The following is a 27,492-nucleotide window of genomic DNA, read 5'->3' as shown; positions in this document are numbered from 1 at the left end:
TTATATTTATATATAAATATATATTTGTTTTCGTCCAAGACAATCTCAATCTTACACGGGAAGAGACCCGAATACAAAATATATATTTATATTTATATATAAATATATATTTGTTTTCGTCCAAGACAATCTCAATCTTACACGGGAAGAGACCCGAATACAAAAAAAACCCAGCATATATATATAAGAGATAGTTACTAAAGGGCCTCTCTCTCTCATCATGTATCTCATTTCTCTCCTTGTGTCCAAGCTGAGTGGTAAGGGATTTTTATCTCCATGTGCATGACTATATATTTGTATATACATCTAAAAGCTCTGTGTGCTGTGTTTTGCTCCTGAATTTATCTCCTAATAATAGTCATGCTACCAAAACTCTTGACAAGTTCACCCTACGTCCGGAGAACCAGTCGTTAACTTTCTGAGCAGGTTGGTGAACTGGTTGTTGAAAGAAATCATTAGAGTAGAGAACCTGTGGTTCAATTATTTGAATCCCACCACTGCATATAATACTTGAAAGTGGGTGAAGGCAATAAGACGGGGAAGTACGCTAGAGAACACCCCTGGCTTATCTACACAGGCAGTTGTCCTTGCGTGTCGCGGCTTTGCGACGCGTCAATTCAGCAGCAAAATCTACAAGTACACCTGTCGTGTCAATGGAAGCGGTTTGATCGTATAAAGCCATTGGGAGCTAAAGTCAGCATTTTCCAATTCCAATCATGAGCAAGGCAGTTTTTCTTCTGTGGTTTCCCCCACCCCACCCCTGCCCCCCTGGATAAAACAGTCGAAAAACAGGAACGGGGCAAAAAAGTCAAGACGGCAGGCGTAACTCGCGATGGAAGGCCTTATCGCAAGCTTCAATTCAGGAACCGAAAAATACTTCTAACAAAACTCGTTTTCTTAAAAAGGATCCCTTTTTTAAAAAAAAATATACATTGCTGCCTAAACAAGTTTTCCTTAGAAAAGCTAACACTGATTGGGGGGGACGGGGGGGACAAAGGATGTCTTGCGTGTTCTGTAATCCTGGATTTGGTTCTAAAAACCGCATCAGAAGGGTGTGGAACAGCTGGGCTTGTCGGTCACAACGCCACAGCTGTGGCGCCCAGCTTTCACCGAGCATCCTTTCCGCCGTGGTACTACGTCCTACTTTAGACCTCGCCGGGGAAGTCTTTGTCCCCGAAAGGCAGCATCTTCAAGTAAACCACAGGGTCGAGGGCAGAGGTCCAACCTTGGGAGACGTGGGCGAGACCTTCAGAGGAGACGCTTCTTTCAGAAGGTGGATAACCGGATCACCCCGAACTCGGTTAGCAGCGCGATGGTTAGAAAGACCACGTAATAGGCGATGAGGCAGTAGCCATAAGCTGGTCCTAGGTGGAAGCACTGGGCGGGCACCGAAAGGAAAGAAATGACCAGGCTGAGGCCCAGGGCACCCGCTAGAATCCATACCAAGAGCCCGTCCGGCTCGAGCTGCAAAGAGAGAGAAAAAAGAGCAAATAATTGAGTAGAGTAGAAAAGAGAAAAAAAAGAAAAGAATAGAAGAATAGAATAGCAGCGTAGCATAGCAAAGTGTGGAATAGGAATAGAAATAGGAATATAATTCTTTAACGGCCAAGCATGATTGCACACACAAATAATTTGTCTCCGGTGCATAAGCTCTCAGTATACATGATAAATCATGATCATAGTTATCATAAAAAATACATTCCTCATAAATCACAAGATACAACCCTTAGCGATAGTCATAGGATGCTAAATAAGCAATCAACATACATCCTACTAGGGTAATGAAACATCTGCAAGAAAACTCCAAGCTCAAGAAAGCACCAAGGACCCCATAGTCCTCCTCCTCCTCTTCCCTGCCAACCTCCGTCCCTTCTAGCACTGATGACGTTACCTAGTAGGGTAATGAAACGTCTGCAAGAAAAAACCACCAAGCTCAATAAGCACCAAGGACCCCTCATTTCAAGCTACACACATTCTCTTCCCTTGGTATATCTGAGTTTGCCCCTCCTGCATTAAGAGCCAGCTGCCTTCCGGTTGCAATAATTCCCCCTTCTCTACTTCGGCAGGAAAAATATCACTCATCTGCTTTCCCTCTTCGGAAGAGCCAGGAGGGAATAAAGGCAGCAAAGAAACAAAATACACAACACGACACAGATGTTTCGTACCCTCACTACCCCTTTGCTGCTCGACATTTGCAAAAGGCAGCCCAGCCCGACGCCGACAAGCATATCTGGGAGCAAGTTCAGGAAAACCGATTCGGCTAGTTTTACTGGCTGTGCAACAACCAGTTTTGGAAAAGGCTGAACTTCCATGGAGGTTGAATCTATTATTATTATTTTATGATTGGGTTGGGAACGGAAGGTATTATTATTACTGTTTTCAAACAGCTGCAATCTGGTTTTATTATCTTCATTTATTCTTTTTTATTGGTTTTATTGTTTTAAATGAGGTTTTTATATTCTGTAAGCCGCCTTGAGTTGCCCTGTGCAAATAGGCAGCAATATAAACAAACAAATAAACACATTTGTTTCTCTTGCTTCCAGCTGTAAATTGGATGCAAACTTCTGGCTGGCTTTAGAAAGAGATGCCAAATGTTGGGTTTTGGACAAGGGATGTTTCACAGGCCAAAACAACAAGAGCCAGCGCAGTCCGAAGACGTCTCCGTGGCCATGTGGCCGGCATGACTCAACGCCAAAATTTGCACGGAACGCTGTTCCCTTCCCACCAAAGGTGGCTAACTATTTTTCTACTTGCATTTTTTACGTGCTTTCGAACTGCTAGGTTGCAGAAGCTGGGACAAGTAACGGGAGCTCACTCGTTTATGCGGTGCTAGGGATTCGAACCGCCGAACTGATCGACCTTTCTTAATTGACAAGCTCAGCGTCTTAGCCAATGAGCCACCGCACTCCTGTGGTTTTATTACAAAGGCCTGATAAAGTGGCATTAACCCTTCACGTGATCTTGATTCTATCCCTCTGTTAATGCAGCCTAGGACTGTATTGGCTTTTTGGGCAGCTGCTGCCCACGGCTGGCTCATCTTTAAGGGATTGTCCAGGACTTAACAACCTCTGTGCTTGGAATTGAGCCCCGCAATTCTTTGAAAAGGATACTGAAGATAATCCCGCCAAAACAGGCTGAAAAAGCCATCCGGGGGTAACCTTGTCGGGCCATGGTGAGGTCGGAGAACATGTCTGTTGGGAGAAAGAGAAGAGAGGCTCAGCATTCAGCTCCCGAATACAGGTATTCCTCGACACTTACGACGGTTCATTTAGTGACTGTTTGAAGACATAACGGCACTGGGGAAAAAGTGACTTATGACTGTTTTTCACACTTATGACCATTGCAGCGTCCCCATCAACATTCAGGCACTTGGATATTAGAATGCCCAGAAATGAACAGACTAGCACTGGCAATTAAAGAGAAAGAACAAACTGGTTATTACCATATTTTTCGGACTATAAGACCCACCGGTGTATAAGACGCACCAAGATTTCGAAGAGGTAAGTAAGGAAAAAAAGGTTTTGTCTTCCCCAGCCCCCAGGAGTACTCTGCAGGCTTCAGCAGGGCAGGAGGAAGATGAAAATGCCCCCGTTTTGGTGAAAAACAGGCAGAAAACGGGGCATTTTTGCCTTCCCCCGGTCCTGCTGAAGCCTGCAGAGTGCTTCTGGGGGCTGGGGGAAGTAAAAAACGCCTCTCTTTTTGTCAAAAATGGCCCTTTTTTTGCAAAAATGGGGGGCGGGGGTGGGGCTGCGGGAGGCCAAAAATGGCTGTATTCGGTGTATAAGACGCACCAACATTTCCACACGCTTTTAGTGGGAGGAAAGGTGCGTCTTATACTCTGAAAAATACGGTATACTATATGGGAATAATTTTATCGATGGTTAAAGAATATAAGAACTAGGAATAAAAGTAGACGAGTAAAATACAGACAATGTATTAACAGAGCTAATAAGAGTTAATAGAGTCCAATAAATCAAGAAGAGGATTGGATTAGTGTATTAGAAGTTTAAGGTACTGGCATTAAGCTAAGAATATATTAAATAATGAACATGATTGTAAATTCTAACTGTTATTGCACAACACATTTGTACCCAGATGACACACTGTTTAATGGACGATGGACTGTTGGTATTAAAATAAAATAAAAAATGTATACTTAAAAAAAAATTCAGGCAATTGGCAACTGATTCCTACTTATGACGGTTGTCGTGTCCCTGGGTTGCGTGATCCCCTTTTACGACCTTCAGATAAGCAAAGACAACTTAACTGCGATTCACTTAGCAACAGTGGCCAGAAAGGTCCTAAAATGGGGGGGGGGGAAAGCTCACTTCACCAACGTCTCACTTAGCAACAGAAACGTCGGGCTCAATTGTGGTCGTAACTCGAGGACTAACCACGGGGAAGCAAGCTTCACTTTAACAACCGATTGAGTAACTGAGCAACGGCGGCGATTTGCTTAACAAGCGGAGCAAGGGAAATTCTCCAAATGGGGCAAAGCTCGCTTCACAAATTCCTCGCTTAGCAACAGAAACGTTGGGCTCCATTGTGGCCGTAAGCCGAGGACTGCCTGCAAAGTTCTGTTTATTCCCAGCAGGGTTTTCGTTTCCAAACCTCTTGGGCGAAACCCGCCGAATCGAAGCCCTCGTTTTGACATGGGGGGCCGGCGCCTTCTACTTACCCCCGATGCTGTTTCCCCAGGCCAGCAGCGTTAAGCCCAAGACAGTGTTACTCAGGTGGAAGGTGATGCCCAGAGTTTGCAGGATGTTCACCACTTCCGTGGCTGCGGCGTTGATCCACATGGCGCTGACAAAGAACCCCAGGAAGGCAAAGAGCTGTGGCCAGAGGGAAGAAAAGGGAGCGCAGGAAGAGAGAGCCATGAATTCACCCGTCCCGTGAAATCGTGGTTTTGTTTTAGCATTGCCTGCCGTATAAGATGAGGTCAGTCTTGCAGTCCTCCAAAGTCATTTCAGATTTCCTTTCCCTTCCCTTCCTTTCCTTCTTTCTTCCTTTCCTTCTTTCTTTCTTTCCTTTCTTTCTCTCTCTCTATTTCACCTCTCTCTCTTCTATATTTCATCTATGTACTATATCTCTACCTCTTCTTACCTTCCTTCCCTTTCCCTAATTTTTCCCCATCTTTATTATTTTTTAAAGTATCTTAAGAGAGTGATCCAGCTGTCTTTCACAACTCAGAGTCTCTTGGTTTTTAGGCTGATGCCTTAACTATTAGCACAAACTGAGTTTGTTTCTCTGTTTTCTTTCTTTCTTTTCCTTCTTTTCTTTCTTTCTTTCTTTCTCTTTCCCTTTTCTTTTTAGGCTGATGCACAAACTAAGTTTCTTTCTCTTTCTTTCTTTCCCTTTTTCTCTTTCTTTATTTCTCTTTCTTCCTTCCATCCATCCATCCTTCCTTCCCTTCCTGGTGCCTTAACCATTAGCACAAACTAAATTAGTTTCTTCTTTCTTTCTTTCTTTCTTTCTTTCTTTCTTTCTTTCTTTCTTTCTTTCTTTCTTTCCCTTCCTTCTCTCTCCCCCCCCTTTCCCTTCCCTTTTCTTCCTGCCCAGTCTCTCTGAAACATGCTTTTTCTAGAACCTCTGGAGATTGGGAAGGACATAAAAACAGAATAAACAGACACCCCACCAGAAATCATGTTCTCACCCCTCCACATATGCATCATTTTAAGCCAGAGCTGCACACAACAACAGGAAGCAGTGGTTTATCATGCTAACTGACAATACACACACTTAAAAACACATACAATGGCTTCCAACAGCTTTCCTGAACCAAAGCCCCCCCTCCAGATGTGTGGACAAAGCGTGGCTACCGCTAAGGATTCTGGGAGCTGAAATCCACTTATCTGGATTGAGAAAGATTCCCTTAGGGAATCTGGGACGAGATCCAAGTGGTTGCACAACCTCTCATTGCATTCATATTTTTGAAGAGGGTGGGCAATTTGGCTGCAGCAGAACTACGAGATCCGAGAGGCAGAAAATTTCAGTCTGAACTGCTTCCAAATATCCCATCTGGAGCCAGGGGGAAAAAAATTAGTGTGTCTGAACAGTACACTTGAGCAGAGTGGAACAGTACACTTGAGTAGAGTGGAAGTATCCCAAACTCAAAAGACAGCTATTTGGGGCTGAAAACGAACATTCAGAAGTGCCCCTTTTGCATTTAACATGAGATCTTTGCACCGGAAATGCGTCCAGTCAAAACGCTTTCCGCATCTTCAACATTTTTTTTTTTTTTTTGCGTTGTGGCCAGTACGGAATGCAAATAGCTCGAGTGCAGTTTCAAGGAATTCTCCTTGAAAAATAAAAAAGAAGTCCAGTTCTCAAATCTCTTGGAAAAATGATTTCAATTCATTGTTTCTCCATTTCTGCTTCCCTGCCTTATATTTTCGATTTGTGCAACTCACCTGGAGGAAGCTTTCATTGGGAAAAGGACGGAACGGCTGTTAGTTAAGAGCTGGTTTCCACACACCTCTGAGTCTCTGTTGTGGTCATCTTGGTGGGAATCTTAAGGTGTGATGCTTACCACATCAGCCGTGCAATGGTTTGGGCGATTTCAGAAGCCCAAAGTGGGGGGGAACGTCTAGAGTCTAGACCGGATTTCACAAGAAACATTCCAACTGCATCTAACACAACTTCCCCCAAGACTCACAAAATGGCACCTGGGCGGTTGGTCGTTCCGGGTGACGCAGAAGAGAATGGCAGCTAAAGTAGCTCCAACCAGGACCACGAGACCCCAAACTGGGAAGACTCCCTGGAATTTGTAGAGACCATCTGCAACACAGATATTGGAAGACAGCTGTCATGTCACCCCCGTATCTTTCTGTTCACTAGACTAGACAACACTCAACTCCCGCGATGTTTCTTCCTACGTTTTACGTGAATTGATTGTTTTTAGATCACAAATTCCATTTCTATATTGAACAGTGTGCATTATAGAATACAATACAATACAATAGTAGAGTTGGAAGAGACCTTGGAGGTCTTCTAGTCCAACCCCCTGCCTAGGCAGGAAACCCTATACCGTTTCAGACAAATGGCTATCCAACATCTTCTTAAAGACTTCCAGTGTTGGGGCATTCACAACTTCTGGAGTCAACTTCTGTTCCACTGATTCATTGTTCTAACTGTCAGGAAATTTCTCCTCAGTTCTAAGTTGCTTCTCTCCTTGATTAGTTTCCACCCATTGCTTCTTGTTCTACCCTCAGGTGCCTTGGAGAATAGTTTGACTCCCTCTTCTTTGTGGCAACCCCTGAGATATTGGAAGACTGCTATCATGTCTCCCCTAGTCTTTCTTTCTCTTAAGCTAAACATACCCAGTTCCTGCAACCGTTCTTCATATGTTTTAGTCTCCAGTCCCCTAATCATCTTCGTTGCTCTTCTCTGCACTCTCTCCAGAATCTCCACATCTTTTCTACATCGTGGCGACCAGAACTGAATGCAGGATTCCAAGTGTGGCCTTGGAATACTGCATTCAGTTCTGGTCGCCACGATGTAAAAAAGATGTGGAGATTCTAGAAAGAGTGCAGAGAAGAGCAACAAAGATGATTCTAGATGTCCAACTTATTAAAGTATAAACCTCAGCATAATCATGTACCTATAGGCATATATATGCGATCATATCAATCGTTGCTGAAAAGTATACTACCTCCCATTATAATATCAGTTATGGAACCCTCAAAATAATTACTAAGCATTGTTCTTTCTTTCTCACGTAGTCCATATGTCTTACATCAATCCACTCATCTAACTTCCGTATCTGTCAGCTAACTATTTGTAGAAAGGTCCCCAGGCCACAAAATGTTCCCAATCTTCTTTTCCTTTCATTTTTAAGGCGAACGCATCCATTTCTGCACTTCTCCAGAATTATTATTATTTTTTATTATATTGTCATCCGTAGGGGTTTTTAGGGTTTTCCAGTCTTGTGCATATTTCTCCTCAGTTCTAAGGCTGCTGTTTAGAATATTTATTTCTTTAGTTTGAGATTAAGAGAGGTTCTTCCTCCTGCTCGCTTTTAGCCATCTTCCCAATCATCTTCTTCTTTTAAAGACACCCCCCCCAAACTGGAGGTGGAGTCCTGGGCAACTGAATGGAGCCAAGTGGTTACTGGCCGGATGCCCTTCCCTGTCGCCATTGCGGAGTTTTGTTCAGCAGACATATTCTCAGTGCGCCCAGAGAGAGACATATCTGCCTCTACCTAGGATTGAACTCGCAGCCTCGGGAGGCGAGAGCTCCACCTCTGGGCCAGCGCACCACTCAGCCATCTTCCCAATACACAGCCCAGTTTGTCAAGGAAAGGTGGAAACTTACAGGTTCCAGATTTCAGGGCGAGAATGCAGATGACGGGGCCGGTAACCAGGTGCAGACAATTCAGAGGCCTTTTCCAGTTTTGATCGTCCCGGTCAGGATCAACAATAGGTACGGTCAGTAAAAGGACCAGTTCCACAGGAAGCTGCAAGGAGAAGAAACTATATCAACAAGTCGCCCAGACTAGAGATGGTTCTGCACTCCTGCAGAAGGCAGGACTAGAACTCCCAGGCTCCTGGTTTTTGAACCTGACGCCTTAACCATTCGTTAGAGAGGGCCTTATTGGTGAGAAGGAAAAAAAATATGGAAGCTTTTCTGATTGAGGGATTTTGGGTCCTCCCTGGGCTCGGTTGTTTTCTTGCAGACGTTTTATTACCAAACTAGGTAACGTCGTCAGTGCTAGAAAGGAATGGGGGTTGCAGAAAGGAGAGACAGAAAGGGAAAGAGGAGGAGGAGGATTGCTGGATCCTTGGTGCTCTCTGAGCTTGGTTGTTTTCTTGGAGACGTTTCATTACCAAACTAGGTAACGCCATCAGTGCTAGAAAGGAATGGGGGTTGCAGAAAGGAGAGATAGAAAGGAAAAGAGGAGGTAGACTGGTGATGGTGGTGAAGGAGGAGGAGGAGAAAGATTGCTGAATCCTTGGTGCTCTCTGAGCTTGGTTGTTTTCTTGGAGACGTTTCATTACCAAACTAGGTAACGTCGTCAGTGCTAGAAGGGAATGGGGGTTGTGGAGTGGAGGAAGAGGAAGAAGAGGAGCACTGGAAGTCTTTAAGAAGATGTTGGATAGCTATTTGTCTGAAACGGTATAGGGTTTCCTGCCTAGGCAGGGGGTTGGACTAGAAGACCTCCAAGGTCCCTTCCAACTCTACTATTGTATTGTATTGAGGACTATGGAGTCCGTAGTGCTCTCTGAGCTTAGCTGTTTTCTTGCAGACATTTCATTACCAAACTAGGTAACGCCACCAATGCCACAAGGGAGTGACGTTCATTTTTTGTTAATGTACAAGCAGTTTCTCAATGAGTCACCAACTCAGACAATCAAACAGTATTAAACGATTAGCCTCATCAATGCTCCTCTAACGTCACCAAAAGAGCAAGGTGGAATTTGTACTCATGGTCTTTGGCTTTCTATCTTGCTGCTTTAACCACTAGACCAAACCGCCCCTTTCCCCATGTCGTCGTTCCTTGTGTTTTGGGTTGAGTCACAGCTTCACCACAAGAAATACGAGGGGGCTTCGGCTCTTATCTTGTAACTTTACACCTTGGAAACCACCAATGTGTGAAACCGAAGGAGCTGCATTTATTACGCACAAATGGGGAACGCCTGTTTTGTGTGCCTGTTGTTGCCCCCCCCCACACCCACACACACCCCCGTATTCCTCCTGTGTTTCTTCTAGAAGGAAGAGAAAGAAAAGTCACGAGCTTTTTTTTTTTGGCTTCAAGGAAGGACAATAACATAAAAACTTGTCGGTCTGGTGCTTTGCCAGAGTTCAACAGGAAATCTCTCTAAATGTCCATTCAGCAGAAACTACATTGGATCTGGAATGAAAATTGATGGGAACAAACAGGACACAAAACCTCCCAAAAATTCTCTTTTAGTTTTATGGTAGACAATTTGGAGTTTCTAAGCATTTTTTAAGCAAACCCTCCCCCCCCCCAAAAAAAAAAAATTAGCTGGGTTGACAAAATCAGAAAGGAGGAGGGGATAAGCCTCCCGGGAAAGCCAAGGGAAAAATCATCAAAGCCATTAAAAAGCGAAAGCTAGAATGTTTCAGGCATGGGACGCGACACTTGGAAAAATACGCCATCCTTCACTTAATCCTCTCCAAGGAAAGATGGAAGGCAAAAGAGGTCCAGGCAGAAGGAGAACATCATGGATTCAAAATCTAAAGGACCGGTTTGGACAAAACTCAGCGGCAGTTTTTCGTGTGGCTGTTGATAAAAATAGGATGGCCAACATGATCGCCAACGTCCGATGATGGACCTGGCACATGAAGAAGAAAAAGAAGAAGAAGAAGAAGAAGAAGAAGAAGAAGAAGAAGAAGAAGAAGAAGAAGAAGAAGAAGAAGAAGAAGAAGAAGAAGAAGAAGAAGAAGAAGACTGATGCAGTTTAGAAGAGCCAGAAGCTTTTTAGATGTTCCTTGAGAAGAGACTGCACCATTTAGCTTGAAGGTCTATTATCTATTATCTATTATCTATTATCTATTATCTATTATCTATTATCTATTATCTATTATCCATTATCTATTATCTATTATCTATTATCTATCTATCTATCTATCTATCTATCTATCTATCTATTTATCTATCTATCTATCTACGTGTGTGTGTGTGTGTGTGTGTGTGTGTGTGTGTTCCAGCATAGCTCTGGAACGCCTGGAGGAAGTTCAACCAAATTTGGTACACAGATGACTTTCTGGAGACAAATACTGTGTGTTCTGTTAAGATACAACCTGTTGTGCCTTAAAATGGCTTCTACTGTACTGCCATAAAATGGCTTCTACTGTGCAGCGCAGTACTCCACAGGGGGTCTCCCTCTGGTAAGAGGGAAAATCCAACATTAGAAATTACGTTTGGTCCGGACATTTCCCCCCTGTAAATAACAGCCGGGCAATGGTTATCGGCTAATTTTTTTTTAATGTAGCTCTCACCTTGCATGCCTTGAGCAATTTCCAGTAGCAGGGTTTCCTCCTCCACTTCCTATAATCCAGAGGGTTGATGGACTGAGTCAGAATCCGAAACGTGGTCTCCTCCGAGGGCAACAACGGTTGATATTCTTCCTCTGCGCAAGGGAAAGGAACAAGAAGTTATAAAGATGGTCAGGAATCAAGACGTCTATTATTCTACTATGCATTTGCTATTGTGGGAAAATGGGAGGGGGGAATTGTAGGAGTGAGATGATATGTAGCCATAACAACATTCTTTCTAGAAAGCCAAGGTCATCCTTTGTCTTTGCACCTCTGCACCTGACCGGAACTGGATAGGTGGAACTGCCAGCGTGGCAGTGGGAGATTGGACCATGGGATGGACTTGTGGGTGTGTGTGAGGGCAAGATCTTGAACTTTCAACTGGGTGGAGAAAACCGGGAAGCTTTCAGATTCAGGTTTTCCCAACATGGTTCTCTTAATCAATTAGAACTCTGAGCAATCCTTTGCCTTAGACTCTGATTTACTTTTGGATGCTATTTGGAACCCTGACATCTGTGCGCTTAGAAAATGGAGAATGTCTTACCCCCATTCACATTTGCACTGTCACCATCTTCGGAATCCGTTGAAAGCTCTGGAGAGAGAGAGAGAGAGAGAGAGAGAGAGAGAGAGAGAGAGAGAGAGAGAGACAAAGAGGAAACATGTTTGTCGTATACTGCAAATCTTGAGCTTCGGGGCACTATGCAAAGCAAGTTGAGATGGAGTATCTAGGGAAGTTTGTCTAGCACAATTTGCTCTGGCCTATCCGATAGGCAAGATTCATCATCTTCTTTTAATGACCTTATAGTCTCTTGCGGGGCAACTGAATGGAGCTGAATGTTTACTGGCCAGATGCGCTTCCTGTTGCCAATGAGGAGTTATATTCCGCAGAGATAATTCTCAATGTGCCCAGAGAGAGAAATACCTACCTCTACCTAGGATCCTGATTGTGAGGTGAGAATTTTCACCTCTAAGTCACCACACCCCTCATCTCAGATAGGCAAGAGTGTCCTCTTAATTATTTCCTAGCAGTCCACTTTCTACCAGTAGTTGCCACTCCTGTCCTTCTCCATCCAAAAGACAAAGCTTTCTTGTAGGATCCTCATAAGAATGCTGAAGCCAACTCACATCTTTCCTGACCCTTTGACCATGTTGATTTGGAGCTCATAGGAACTGGAGTATTGAACATCTGTGGAGTCCACCCATACCCCCATCTCTGGCCTATAGGTACACCACCCCTCACCTGGTTCTGGATGGCTGGGTGGGGCCAATCTCTCCCTGCGCTGTCTCTTGTGGAGCCAAGTAGAGACCACTACAGTCAAGACGTAGAAGATGTAAAGTCCAAGGAAACCTGTGAACGAGAGACGACGTAGTACTTGACGTTGTCTTCTCTGCTCATCAGACCTTCTCCAATTCGTGTACAAGTTATGCATTTACTTCACCTACATTACATCAACTTCAAAGAAATCAAAAAGAATGTGCCTAATGAGTCTCCATAGTAAGAAGAGAAACCAGTTCTAGTAAAAGCATTGTATGATGTTGTATTCTACCTACTCCTGTTGGTCAAAAATCATTGCTCTACATACTCTTGAATACTGTTGGGTCATTTTTATTTTTCTATGAACAGGATGCCACTTTCTGGAGTGGAACAACATAGAAATATAAAGAAATGAAACAGATACGAGAGGAGGCTGAGCAGTTGGGGATCTACTCAGTAGCTTCCACAATTCATTTTGAATCAATAAATCTGTTCTATTCTATTCATTCTATTCTTATTCTTGTTCTATTTTTGTTCTATTCTGCTCTGCTCTGCACTGCTCTATTCTATTCTTATTCTTGTTCTATTCTTATTCTATTCTGCTCTGCACTGATCTATTCTATTCTATTCTTATTCTTGTTCTATTCTTCTATTCTGCTCTGCTCTATTCTATTCTATTATTATTATTCTTGTTCTATTCTCATTCTATTCTTCTATTCTGCTCTGCTCTAGTCTATTCTATTCTTATTCTTGTTCTATTCTTGTTCTATTCTGCTCTGCTCTGCTCTATTCTATTCTTATTCTATTCTTGTTCTATTCTTCTATTCTGCTCTCCTCTGCTCTATTCTATCCTTATTCTTATTCTTGTTCTATTCTGCTCTGCTCTGCTCTATTTTATTCTTATTCTTGTTATATTTTTGTTCTATTATGCTCTGCTCTGCACTGCTCTATTCTATTCTTCTTCTTCTATTCTTCTTCTATTCTGCTCTGCTCTGTTCTGTTCTATTCTTATTTTTGTTCTATTCTTGTTCTGTTCTTCTTCTATTCTTGTTCTATTCTTCTTCTGTTCTGCTCTGCTCTGTTCTATTCTATTCTTATTCTTGTTCTGTTCTTGTTCTATTTTTGTTCTGTTCTGTTCTGCTCTGCTCTATTCTATTCTTGTTCTGTTCTGTTCTGCTCTGCTCTATTCTATTCTTGTTCTCTTCTGCTCTGCTCTGCTCTGTTCTATTCTATTCTTATTCTTGTTCTATTCTTGTTCTAGTCTGCTCTGCTCTGTTCCATTCTAAATTGCCATGGTTGGAGAACACTGCTCTGGAGAGAAGCATCGGAGGCCTCATAAGAAACTCATTTGGCAGCTCAACTCAGTTACCCAACCCTGGTTCCTTGAATCAATCACGAATAAACATCGGCTGCAAATCTGTTGGAACGAAGAGGTGGCACGACCCTCTTCCCGGAAGACAAAGCCTGAAGATGGATTGTCTTACCTCCCAACAAGGATTTTTTTTTTGAAGGCCCCCTTTGCCTCCCAATACCTACTCAGAGCTTCTGCCAAGGTGACCTGTTCAAAATAGAGAGCCACAAAGATCAGGAACACTGCCATCATGTAGAAGACGGCATCCCGCAGGAAGGGACGAGAGGCGGCGGTGAAAGGCCTCACCAGGGCTATGCCACCGGCGACTATCGTGGTGACGAAGATGCCAGCACCTAGTAAAAAATAAAATAAAAAGAGGAAGCAGCTGGGGGGGTCTTTCCTCTTTCTTTCACTCAGCCATATGTACTCTGATGGGAGGTGAGAATGGCCTGGGGAGATGGAGGAGGAAAACCTTCCGCTGAGATAAGTGCCTTATAAGAGAAGGAAGTGGAGAACGAGCTCAGATGAGAGAGAGAGAGAGAGAGAGAGAGAGAATCAGGAGGCAGATGGGGAGAGAGGCAGATATATGGGAGATAGATAGAGACATAGATAGAGATAGATAGATAGATAGATAGATAGATAGATAGAGAGAGAGAGAGAAAGAAAGAAAGAAAGAAAGAAAGAAAGAAAGAAAGAAAGAAAGAAAGAATCAGGAGGCAGATGGGGAGAGAGGCAGATAGATGGGAGATGGATGGATGGATGGATGGGTGGGCGGGCGGATGGATGTGGATGTAGATATGTAGATATATAGAAGAGAGAGATAGATGATAGATAGATAGATAGATAGATAGATAGATAGATAGATAGATAGATAGATAGATAGATGGGGAGAGAGAGAGATGCATATAATGTGTATATGTGTATTATATATGTGTATAGGCAGATATATACTTTCTTTTGAGACCACACAACAGAATTTCATTTTTAATGTGGGCCAGTGGGCTTACAGTAAAAAAAAAGACAATAAATATTATCTCTAAGGGCATACAGCAAGGTATGTTGTGCCATGCATTGGATTAAGCTACTTACTTGACTTAGCCTAATGGACTGAACCCAAGCCTTGCACCCTGCCAATCTGAGCACCGAGGTCAACGGTAGCTTATCCAATCAACCATCGTGTAGAGGAACAGTGAGCAGAGCCGGGGTGGTGGTGGGCAGAATTAAGTGAGTCATTGGCCTAGAATCATTACATTCCCACAAAATTGAATTGAATTTCATTGGCTCTTTATCTCCCACCAATTTAGCATTGAAGTCAGTGGACTAGGTTCTTGGGTTCAGCCTTGAGCAAGGCATCTTCTTGACTCCAACTTAAGATCCGCTCCCCGTTTTTTGCGTGTGACAGAGAGTTCAAGCACACCTTGGCTTGAGACAGGACACAAATCCGGCCATTCCCTTTGCCGTTCTTACCAAAGAGAGCTCCAATGGCTAGTCCAGCCGTCCGGGGATCAGAGAACGCAACTACCGCGCTGAAGATGTCAGGTGCTCCATTTCCAAAAGCCAGAAAAGTGACACCATGGAGGAAGGGCTAAGGAAAGAAGATCCACCACCACGGATGATCTGTTGAGTGGGCTTCATTCCATTATTCTGCTGGCCTGTATATACCCAATGCCAGCTAAGTCAGGGAGTGATTTTCCTGCCATAAAGCTGATTAGAATATAGAATAATATGGTTGGAAGGGACCTCGGAGGTCTTCTAATCCAACCCTTTGCTAGAGCAGGAGACCCTATGGACAAATTAACCTAATTTTGCGAAGCTTCTTCTCCGGTAACATTGTATTGCAAACTAGGGCATACAAAACCTTTGCCAGACCAATTCTCGAGTACAGCTCGTCTGCCTGGAATCCATACTGTATATCGGACATTAATACGATCGAGCAGGTCCAGAGGTATTTCACGAGAAGAGTCCTCCGCTCCTCTGCTCACAACAGAATCCCTTATGCCACCAGGCTTGAAATTTTGGGCTTGGACAACTGTCTGCTACAACGTCCTACCTGTCAATGACTACTTCAGCTTCAACCTCAATAAGACTCGAGCAAACAATCGCTACAAACTCAAGGTCAACCTCTCCAAACTCAATTGAAGAAAATACGACTTCAGCAAGAGAGTGGTCAACGCCTGGAATGCTCTACCTGACTCTTTGTTGCATCCTCAAACCCCCCCACAGCTTCAACCTTAAATTGTCAACCGTGGACCTCACCCCATTGCTAAGAGGTCCGTAAAGGGGGCGTGCATAAGAGCACCAACCTGCCTTACGTCCCTGTCCTACTGTCCCCATTCATTTGCATTCACTTCTTTCGTTCATGTCCATGTTTATATTTACACCTGCTAACTCGAATCTGTTTGACAAATTAATAAATACAAATATAAGCACAAATAGCTATCTAGTCTCTTCTTGGAAACCTCCAGTGTTGAATTGCCCACAATTTCCAAAGGCAAGCCGTTCCACGGCTTGTTTTCACCGTCAGAATTGGCATATGGTTTTCTTTGGAGGAAAAAAAAAACAAAACAACTTCCGTATTTTTCAGACTATAAGACGCACGGTGTATAAGACGCACCAAGATTTTGAAGAGGCAAGTAAGAAAAAAAAACCTTTTTGTCCTCCCCGGACCCCAGGAGCATTCTGCAGGCTTCAGCAGGGCTGGAGGAATGCCCCCGTTTTGGCAAAAAGCAGGTGGAAAACGGGCCATTTTTTTTGCAAAAACGGAGGCGTTTTTGCCTTCCCCCAGCCCTGCTGAAGACTGCAGACTGCTGCTGGGGGCTGGGGGAAGGCAAAAACACCCCCATTTTTGCAAAAAACGTCCTGCTTTTCTCAATAAAGGGATGAAGGGCAGGGCTTCGGGAGGCCAAAAAATGGCTGTATTTGGTGTATAATACAATAATACAATAATACAATAGTAGAGTTGGAAGGGACCTTGGAGGTCTTCTAGTCCAACCCCCTGCCTAGGCAGGAAACCCTATACCTTATATGTACCTTATATATAACCCTATACCCTAAACCTTATGTCTTATATATAGGACACACTAATATTTCCAGGCTCTTTTATTGGGGGGGGGGAAAGGTGGGTCTTATACTCGGAAAAATACGGTAGCTTCTTTTGTGCTATATTTGTCCTTTGGGGTCTTCTCAAACATCTCCTGATGATTCTCATCATTCTCATCATCACCGACCATTCAAAGTGGTCTTTTTTTCATCGCCATTTCAACGTGGTCAACGGAAAGGCTGCAACATTTTTATCCACCCTTCTGACTGTACCCAAATTCTCCCCCCCCCCCTGGACTCTTCTCCATTTTATGGGTTAACGTCCTTCTGGGACCTTCTCTTCCTCACCCGCCTTGTTTTCCGCATCCCCAAAGGGCGGGAGGGAGGGTCCCATGAAAGGATACTGCCACATTATGCGCCAGCCGCAACTTGTTGGAGATGGCTGATAAGTTAGGGCAGAAGCTAGAAGGAGAAAGAGAGAGGACGATTAAACATTTCTGAAATGCTACTTCCCTTCTCACTGCTGTCCCTCTCCTGCAGATACGTTCGCAGTTAAACACTAACAGAATAACAGAGTTCGAAGGGACCTTGGAGGTCTTCTAGTCCAACCCCCTTGCTCAGGCAGGAAACCCTATACGGCTATCCAACATCTTCTTAACGTCTTCCAGTGTTGGGGCATTCACAACTTCTGGAGGCAACTTCTGTTCCACTGATTCATTGTTCTAACTGTCAGGAAATTTCTCCTCAGTTCTAAGTTGCTTCTCTCCTTGATTAGTTTCCACCCATTGCTTCTTGTTCTACCCTCAGGTGCTTTGGGGAATAGCTTGACTCCCTCTTCTTTGGGGCAGCCCCTGAGATATTGGAAGACTGCTATCATGTCACCCCTAGTCCTTCTTTTCATTAAACTAGACCTACCCAGTTCCTGTTCTTCGTATGTATTTAGACTATGTGTTTTTAGACTATTTTCATATGTTTTTAGGCTGTGGCTTCCCTCCACAGACAAGAAAGTATGTTTACGATAAGCTCAGCAGAAACTCAAGGACTTTAGAATTTTCAATCTTCTCTTTGTTTGTCCTGCAGTTAGATTTCTGGTCACCCTGAGTCACCTTGCAGAGGACATAGGCAGCATAACAATACAATAATAATAACAACAACAGCAGCAGCAGCAGCAGCAGCAGGAGGAGGAGGAGGAGAAGAGGAGGAGGAGGAGGAGGAGGAGGAGGAGGAGGAGGAGGAGGAGGAGGAGGAGGAGGAGGAGGAGGAGGAGGAGGAGGAGGAGGAGGAGGAGGAGGAGTAGTGACTGTGGAAAAAGAAATCATGTGTTGTCCCAATGTAATTGGAGCAATACCTAAAGGGCTACCTTGCTATCTGGAAATTCTAAATCTATTAGACTTGAAAATCCTGATTCTACAAAAAACCATCCTCCTTGGATCAGCTTATATCCTCCGATGTTACCTTAACAGTTCCTAGGTCCTTGGTTAGGACTTGAGTTGTTGAGCTACCAACCAGCCCCAAAGGCTGTGAATCTCACCAAAGATTAACATCATAATAATAATAATAATAATAATAATAATAATAATAATAATAATAATAATAATAATAATAATAATAATAGTAATATAGTGGGGCCTGACTAGTAATTAATGCCAAATCCGGCGAAACAACTGGCCGCTGTGATACAATTCTGTTGATGCAATAATAATAATAATAATAATAATAATAATAATAATAATAATAATAACAATAACAATAACAATAATAATAATATCCCAGGTGTTTTGTTAAGGCCCCTAAGAGAACATGCACCGTGTCTATTTTTCAGCCCCAATCCATCTTTTGCAAACGGGAGCAGTAAACCACTTCTGAGACAATATCTGAAGGAAGTGCATTTCTGACCTTTGGCTCTGAAAGTGGGATTTGGATTCTGGGTTTGCTACTCACAATTTCTCAGCCGTGACGCCAAGGATAACGAAGAGGTAGAGAAGCCAGAGGACCTACAAGAAACCAAAGACAACAGTGTTTGCTGTGAAAAAAGGAGGAAAAACACCATCCACTTTTCCCAACCAGGCATGAACTGACACAGATGGGTTGGGACTACAACTCCCAAGATCCCAAGACAGCAAGACCAAAGTCCATAGCCATATGAATCCCATAGCTGGAAGTGACCTAGCAGCTCTTCTGGACCAACCCCATCCCAAGTAAGGATATAGGCTCAAGATCCAGAAGGATCTTGACAGACTTCAACCCTGGGCCCTATCTAACAAAATGACATTCAACGTAGAGAAAAGTGGAATAATGGATGGAAACTGACCAAGGGGAGATTCAACCTGGAAATAAGGAGGAATTTTCTGACAGAGTGAACCATCAACCGATGGAAGCGAAGTTGCCTTCGGAAGTTGTGGGAGCTTCATCACTGGAAGCTTTCAAGAAGAGACTGGACTGCCATTGGTCAGAAATGGTGTAGAGTCTCCTGCTTGAGTGGGGGGTTGGACTAGATGACCTATAAGGACCCTTCCAACTCTGTTAATCTGTTAAGGAGATCTTACAGCATCCCGGAAAAATGTCCATTTCTTGAAGGCCCCCCGCAATTAATTTATTTGCAAACAAAAGTTCTCATTTCCTTTCCACCTATCTGGTGCAGTCCATTGGTTTTGCATGCCCAATGACCCAAACTTACTGGGGCACAGAACTTTTTAAAAATCAGGAAGGACGTGGGGGAAGGGGGGAGGAGAAACCATCCAAGGGGAAAAATATGAGAAGTTTCCTTTCTCGCTGAGATTCTTACATAGAGAGTTATGGCCAAAGGTTGCAGAGCCGCTGGGAAGAGGCAGAAAACTCCGTCGAGGTAGTTGAGGAAGCCACTGTCCATCCTGCAGTTCGGGTTATGGCGGATGAAGGAACAACGGTCCGACTGATTCTGTTTTCCCACTTCTCTGCACTAGAGTGGAGACCGAAAGTAAGAAAGCAGGATTAAAAGAAGAGATTCCGTGGGAGCAGCCTGGTTACAACCTATCAGCTCCTTCTTTATGCATGCTTTGTGCTGTTATGCGGTGACAGGGAGGAGGAATGAAGGGGGAATGCCTGGGAACTAGAAAGTAAAAACTGTACTTTCTGGAGAAGCTGCCTCAAGGTCACCCAGCTGGAGGGAGGAAGGAGATGCATGCCAAGCTACTCTTGAGCTGAGCATTATGAAAACACCTTGCCTAAACCTAATTGGTTACAAAAGGGTGAGCAATGAGAGACAGTTAAAGGAGGGGAAAGTATACATATACCTCCTTGTTTCGTGATTACTCATTTTTACAATATATACAGTATTTACATTTCTATTGCATTCTGCATATATACCACCTCCTTTTGTTATATTTTCTATGCATTCCCTGTGCATTAATTTTACATCTCTTTCCAAGCCAATTATACCACCTATTCCATATCTTATAGTATATGTATAAAAACAATAGGTTGTAGAATGGAAAATATTAAAATAAATAATAAAGGAGGGGAAAGGAGAACTTAGGGATTTGCGCGCGCAATTCTCCGTTCCGGCTTTGCAATACCGCAAAACATTTAATTTCTAATAAAAGAATACCTTTTTCAGCAAATGGAGTCCAGTGTTGTTTGCTCTATTCTATTTAAAGTTTTAAGGGGAGACAGGTCCGATGCCATCATTGTTTACATTTTTAAAGACCCCTCCCTCCCTCATCTTCATCATCCTCTTTTAATGACCCCATAATCCCTTCCGGGATGGAGTCTGAGCAACTGAATAGAGACAGGTGTTTACTGGCCAGATGCTTTTCCTGTCGCCAATGCGGAGTTTTATTCAGCAGATATAATCTCATTGTGCTCAGAGAGAGAAATATCTGCCTCTACCTAGGATTGAACCCACAGCATCCTGAGTGTCAGGCGAGAGCTCCACCTCTAGGTCACCACATCCATCATCTCCCAATCCTCTGATGAAAAGAGGAAAGGAAGGGTCAAGGAGGACCATCAATAATGGTCAGCTGGTAAACCCAGCCCATGTCTGACTTCTCCTGCGTGTGGATCCTTCCTCACCGAATGATTCCCAGAAGTTCCCAGAAGAACTCAGGAGAGACACTAGCTGCATCTCTTGCAGGTCACGTCACCTATTATGAAGCGGGTGGCTAGATTCTACACCCTCTGAAGCTTCTAAGTTCTATTCAGGTTGTAGGAGAAAGAAAGCCCTTCCTGATTATCCCAGAACAAGAAAACCAAGGTAATAATTTCAAAACACCTAAAGGCCAGACAAGGAATAATGGATGGAAACGGACCAAGGAGAGATTCAACCTGGAAAGAAGGAGGAATTTCCTGACGGTGAGAACAATCAACCCATGGAACAGAAGTTGCCTGTGGAAGTTGTGGGAGCTTCATCCCTGGAGGCTTTCAAGAAGAGACTTGACTGCCATTTTTCAGAGATGGTGTAGGGTCTTCTGCTTTGGTGGGGGGTTGGACTAGATGACCTACAGGATCCCTTCCAACTCCGTTAATCCGTAACCAAGATGATTAGAGGACTGAATGCTAAAACATGCGATGAACGGTGCCACAGTTGTTCAGTGAATCACTGCAGTTGTTAAGTTAGTGACACGGTTGTTAAGTGAATCTGGCTCCCCCCCCCGTTGAATGTGGCTTGCCTGAAGGTCGCAAAAGGGGATCACTGGAACATTGCAACCGTCATAAATATGAGTCAGTTGCCAAGCGTCTGAATTTTCATCCCGTGGCCACGGGGATGCTTCAACGGTTGTTAAGTGTGAAAAATGCTCAACACAAGTCCCTTTTCCTGGTGCTGCTGTGACTTCCAACGGCCACTAAGCGAACTGTCACAAGTCAAGGACTACCTACATTTCCTAAGGTTGACTTTTAGCCCCAACAGAATCAAAGAGGGAAGCATGTTTCTAACTTTTGGGCCACTTACGTCCGCATTGGAGCTCTGGATTCCATGAGGTCCATCTGTTGAGAAGGATGTTGGGAAGTTGGCGTTCCATCGCCCAACAGAAGGCCCTACCTCCTCCGTCTCCTGGACCAGCAGGAAGGCGACACTGAGAAACCAAAGAGGTGGCATAAGGCCCAGCCAAAAACTTCGCCTTGTCATCCCAGAGACTGCTGTCTAAAGGCAAGGGTTGCACGTCACGGCATTGGGAGCGGCAAGATCAAAAGAGGCGGCGTTGGGAAGACGGTCCAAGCACCAGGAAGTTTCGCAAAGTTCCAGCCGTTGATGGAAATGGAGAAGTGAGCTCAGCAGAAAGTTGGAGAAGTAGTTACGAGGACATCCCCTCTGTAGGGAGGAAAAGGGAGAATCAAATAGAATACAGAACCACAGAGTGGGTGAGGATTACATGTTTCCTTCCCAGTAGATTATAATTGAGACTATACAACCCGTGAGCCCTTGGGTCATTGTTTAAAATCAGGGTCTCCAAATCGGGCCACGTTTAAGCCTTGTGGACTTCAACTCCTAGAATTCCTCAGCTATGCATGTCCACAAGTATCTCTTTAACAGATTCCTGTTCTTTGCTCCAGCTTCTGCCGACTTAGCAGTTCGAAAGCATGCAACTGTGAGTAGATAAATAGGTACCACTTCAGTGGGAAGGTAACAGCATTCCGTGAGCATTTTTGGCATATAGCCATAATGGTCACATGACCACAGAAAGTATCGTCAGACAACAGACTCCCTCAGGCAAAAAACCTGGATGAACACCGCACCCTAAAGTCAGACATGACTGACAGGGAAGTATTTACCTTTTTAATCTGCTACATTACGAGTCTCTCATTGAAGCCTGCAAATCTTTTCCCCACATTCTTCAAATTTTGAGCCTATTTACAGATCTCTTTCTGTTGTTAGAAAACTGCACAAAACTGGAATGGGTGTAAGAAAAAACAAGCTTGCAGTGACTATTTAACACAGCCGTTGTTTTGCTGATATAAAAATAGTAAATAGCAAATATTAGTAAATATAGCCAAAGGTATATATTTAACGCAACGCGTGGGAAATAGATTAAGACTATTACTTGTGGATAACTAACGAAATGAAATGTTTACTATATAAAATTAAATTTGAGGATATATGTTATTAACAGTAAAACAGAATAATAGATGACAATAATGCGTTACATTTTATTCATCTGGAGAGGCAAACAATGATATGGTCAATACATTAAGAAGAAATTAAAATTAAAAGCGGGAGACTCTGGAATGAGAATAAGGTGACTGAAATGCAAAATGGAAATACGACGTAAAATGTACTATGCATAAATAGAAGATGTAAAGGGTGGGCAAATGAGGGCAACACTTTGTTTATAAAGAAGTTAAAATATGCAACAACAACAAAAACTTCGTTTGAAGAAAAAAAATTGCCTCGGGGGATTCCTTTGGAAGGTCCCAATATTTTTTTTTCTTTTTGGGGGGGGGGGGGAGGGTGAATAATTATTGCGAGCTACTTGCTAAACCAGATAGACACGTTCTGAATAACAGACTCAGAAAAAATGAGAATGTTTTATTTTGGCTTTCTGGATATGCTTAATCAACCCGCCTATTTCCTGGTTAATTCCTGTTTTAAAACAGGAACAGCCAGCCAAAGATGTCATTATCAGTTATGCCTGAAGTTCATTCATAAATCTATCTCTTCCTTCCCTTTCTCTTTACACAATTCTTGAAGGCACCAGTTATCCAAAAGCGCTTAATCAATGGGAATCTAGAATCACTTGGCTGGTTAACTGGAACAATCTGGAACTGGACACACTCAAAACCGTAGAAAGGGTGGTAGACTTTAGGAGAAACCCTCCCATACTACCACCTCTTACAATACTAGACAACACAGGATCAAGAGGAGAGACCTTCAAATTTCTAGGTTCTATCATGTCTCAAGACCTAAAATGGACACCTAACATCAAAAACATCACACAACAAAGAATGTTCTTTCAACTCAGGAAGCTCAAACTGCCCAAGGAACTGCTGATTCTGTTCTACAGAGGAATCATTGAGTCCGTCATCTGAACCTCCATAACTGCCTGGATTGGCTCTGCAACCCAACAAGACAGACAGAGACTTCAGAGGAGAATCAGAACTGCAGAAAAAACAATGGCTACCAACCTGCCTTCCATTGAGGACCTGTGCACTGCACGAGTCAAAAAGAGGGCTGCGAAAATATCTACAGATCCCTCGCATCCTGGACATAAATTGTTTCAACTCCTGCGGTCAAAACAACGCTATAGAGCACTGCACACAGAACCACTAGACACAAGGACAGGTTTTTCTCCAAACGCCATCACTCTGCTAAACAACCAATTCCCTCACCACTGTCAAACTATTCACTAAGGCTGCATTACTATTACTATTAGTCTTCTCATCGTTCCTATCACCCATCTCCTCCCACTTATGACTGCAGGACTGTAACTTTGTGGCTTGTATCCTTACAATTTATATTGATATTGATTGTTTCCCGATTGCTTATTTGTACCTTGTGACTATCATTAAGTGTTGCACCTTATGATTCTTGATGAATGTATCTTGTCTTTTTATGTACACTGAGAGCATATGCACCAAAGACAAATTCCTTGTGTGTCCAATCACGCTTGGCCAATAATGAATTTTATTCTGTTCTGTTCTACTCTACCCTACCCTATGCGAAATTCTATTCTATCCCATCTCATCCTATCCATCCTATCCTAAATTCTTATTCTCTTCTATCTTATCCTATTCTGTCCTAAATTCTTGTTCTGTTCTGTGCTGTTCTATTCTATTCTAAAGTTCATTCATAAATCTATCTCTTCCTTCCCTTTCCCTTTGCACAATTCCTGAAGGCACCAGCTTTTCAAAAGCGCTCAATCAAAGGTAATCCAGTATTTCTTGCCTGGTTATTCATGAATCCAGAGATCAAACTATTGAATCCAGCCAGGCTTTGATCTACACCCCACCCCAATTCAATCCCATGGCTGAGTCTGCCAGGGAAAAATTTTCTAAGACTAATTCCTAAATAATGTCCTTCCGTGGCCACGAGGGATGGAGAGTATGACAGTGGCAAACTGCATAATACGTCTGCAGCGGGCAGAAATAAAATGCAAAGAGGGCCATTAGTTTAATGGACTCTTTGGGGGTGGGGTGGTTTATAATTCGATTCAGGGGCCATAATTCTATTAAGAAGCAAAGTCTAGAGGCAGCTGAAGCAGAAGTATACAGGGGCTGGCTTGGACTACTTTCTGGGTGGGTGGGTGCTATCTGTGCGCTTATATATCCACAAAATAATTTATTATTTATTTGGGCCCATCACCAGGAGACAGTGAGCTCTAGTCCCACTTAGCCAAGAAAGCCAGCTGGGTGACTTGGGCCAATTACCAGGAGATGGTGAGTTCTACTCCCGCATTAGGTTTGAAAGCTGGCTGGGGATTTGTGCCAATCACCAGGAGTCAGTGAGTTCTAGTCCCATTTTAGGCATGAAAGCTTACTGGGTGACTTTGGGCCAATCACCAGGAAACGGTGAATTCTAGTCCTGCATTAGGCATGAAAGTTGACTCTCTCTCTCTCTCTCTCTCTCTCTCTCTCTCTCTCTCTCTCTCTCTCTCTCTCTCCCTCCCTCCCTCCCTCCCTCTCTCCCTCTCTCTCTCTCATGTCCCCTTGTTCTGTGCCATTGCAACTTCAAAGGGTCACTAAAAAAACCGCTGTAAGTCAAGGAGTATCTGAATTCTTAGACTGAGAGATGCTTTCACCTGCTTAAGTGATGCCAAGGTGGCATGGATAGGATAGGATAAATAGGATAGGATAGAAAATGAATAGAATAGAATATAAAATGAATAGGATAGGATAGGATAGGATAGGATAGGATAGGATAGGATAGGATAGGATATAAAATGAATAGAGTAGGATAGAATATAAAATGAATAGAATAGAATTGAATAGAATATAAAATAGGATAGGATAGAATAAGATAGAATAGAATAGAATAGAATAGAATAGAAAATGAACAGGATAGGATAAGATAGAATAGAATAGAATTCTTTATTGACCAAGTGTGATTGGGCACACAGGGAATTTGCTTTTGGTGCAAATGCTCTCAGTGTACATAAAAGAAAAAGAAATACATTCATCAAGAATCATAAGATACACCATTTAGTGATAGCCATAATAAGCAATCAAATTATACTTGGCCATCCTATGAATGCCCAAGACCTTTGATGGTATCCTTCAGGCACCATCTAGCCTGCCAGCCTTCTCCTTCCATCCTCACAACCCCCTCCCCCTGTAAGGTAGGCCAAGAAGCCGACTGCACACTCGCCACCAAGTCATCCAGCAAACGTGTAGCCCAGGGAGGGATCCTGTCGGGATTTGAACTCAGCGCCCCCCAGAAGCGGAACAGAAGCCTCTAACGAGCGAATCCCGCCTAGGAAGAACCCAACACCCACCCCTCCACTTCCCACGCGCTCCCCGTCCTCACGATCGGCTCCCCACGCCACCCGGGACCGCGAGCCTTTGTAAACAACCTCCGGCGGAGTCAGGCAGCCTCCTCCTTTCCCGGGTCCCGGAGCCCAATCCGGGGAGGGGGGAGATCGCCTCCGCTTTCTCTCCTACCCGCCGGCCGAGCCCCCGCCCGCCCGCACCTGCCCGCAGCTCACCTGAGCCCGCCGCGGCAACTGGGACCTGGCGCCACCCGGGACTTTAAGCTTTGCCCTTCTCCGCTTCTCTTGTTCTATAGCCGGGGCCAGGCGAGACACACAACTCCGCCTTTCGGGTCCCCGCCCCGGCTGCGGGCTTAAAGAGACAACGACGCCTGGCTGCCGACACGCAAAGCCGGGCAGCTCCACTCGGCTCCCACGCCGCCTCCCTTTTCCCTTTGCGCAAGGCAGATTTTTGCAGCCGGGATGCGCTCCGGGCGAGGCGGATTCTCACGCCCTTTCCCTGGCTGGTTTGCAAGGCGATGCCAGCAGCAGCCCCTTTGACCTGGCGTAATCCCAAGGAAAAGAGGGAGGGTGGGTGGGTTGGGGGGGGGCTAGATAAGGCAAAGGAGTTCAGCCAGGCCAGCGGGGTCGGGAAGGAGGCGAGGAACTGGTTTGACTCTTTGAAAGTCTCTTCCAAAGTTTCAAATAAATAGAAGATGTTTCTATCTCTATATCCCTTTCTTTGCCACGCCATCGTTTTGAAGCAAAGCAAAGAATGGCTCCTATAAGCTTCAGCAGCCTCTCACTCACTGTTAGGGCTCCTGTTTGCAGGTGAGAAGACTTTTAGAATAACTTTGTTGTCACTTTGAATCTACACTAATCGGCCTACATTAAAATGAAATTTTGTTGCATGCAGCTCTCAAAGAGTCTCCACTTCTAATGTACACTACTGCTGGCATGCATGACGAGGTAGGTAGGTAGGTAGGTAGATATCTGAGAGATAGATGTTAGATAGATAGATGGATGGATGGATGGATGGATGGATGGATGGATGGATGGATGGATAGATAGATAGGAAGATAGGAAGATAGACAGACAGATAGAGGGGGGAGGGGGGCAGATATGGATAGAGATTGATATAAAGATAGATAGATAGATGATAGATAGATAGATGATAGATAGATAGATAGATAGATAGATAGATAGATAGATAGATGATAGACAGACAGACAGACAGACAGACAGACAGACAGACAGATAGATCCTGCGGGATCGTATTCTGCCCCATACATCCCTACGACCCATCCGCTCGCACAGAGAGGGACTTCTCCAGGTGCCGTCTACCAGACAGTGCCATGGGGCGGCGCCTAGGAGCAGAGCCTTCTCTGTGGCGGGCCCAGCCCTGTGTAATGACCTCCCCCCCGGATATTAGGACTACTACTGACCTCCGCTCCTTCCGTGTCAAGCTCAAG

At 44.0% G+C, this 27,492-nt stretch overlaps 1 protein-coding gene across 1 annotated transcript; it reads right to left on the bottom strand.

Annotated features, from left to right (window-relative positions):
* Nucleotides 1-786: 786 nt before the first annotated feature.
* SLC8B1 (solute carrier family 8 member B1) lies at nt 787-26,357 on the bottom strand. The gene is made up of 16 exons (XM_081966307.1): nt 26,258-26,357; nt 21,571-21,930; nt 19,429-19,581; nt 18,585-18,637; nt 17,048-17,105; nt 15,072-15,177; nt 13,790-13,957; nt 12,239-12,346; nt 11,543-11,590; nt 10,963-11,093; nt 8,314-8,455; nt 6,656-6,777; nt 4,679-4,832; nt 3,111-3,191; nt 2,166-2,230; nt 787-1,464 (listed from the first exon to the last, which is right to left on the bottom strand). Exons 2-16 carry the CDS (start codon nt 21,745-21,747, stop codon nt 1,267-1,269), a joined length of 1,764 nt encoding a protein of 587 aa, XP_081822433.1. The 5' UTR covers nt 21,748-21,930; nt 26,258-26,357; the 3' UTR covers nt 787-1,266.
* Between the last annotated feature and the right edge of the window lie 1,135 nt (nt 26,358-27,492).

The sequence above is a fragment of the Natrix helvetica genome (assembly GCF_964273705.1).
Source record: "Natrix helvetica genome assembly, chromosome: 14".
Lineage (NCBI taxonomy): Eukaryota > Metazoa > Chordata > Lepidosauria > Squamata > Natricidae > Natrix > Natrix helvetica.
The sequence above is the reverse complement of the archived record's forward strand: the minus strand, read 5'-3'. Positions and strand labels throughout refer to the sequence as shown.

Excerpts from the sequence above, each read along its gene's own strand:
- SLC8B1 (XM_081966307.1), bottom strand. The coding sequence starts at position 21,747 with ATGACAAGGCGAAGTTTTTGGCTGGGCCTTATGCCACCTCTTTGGTTT. Across the intron at positions 12,347-13,789 it reads CACCTTGGCAGAAGCTCTGA|GTTTCCTTGGACTTTACATC; the intron begins GTAGGTATTGGG and ends TCTCGTTCACAG. Across the intron at positions 11,094-11,542 it reads CAGTGCAAATGTGAATGGGG|AGGAAGAATATCAACCGTTG; the intron begins GTAAGACATTCT and ends TCCCTTGCGCAG.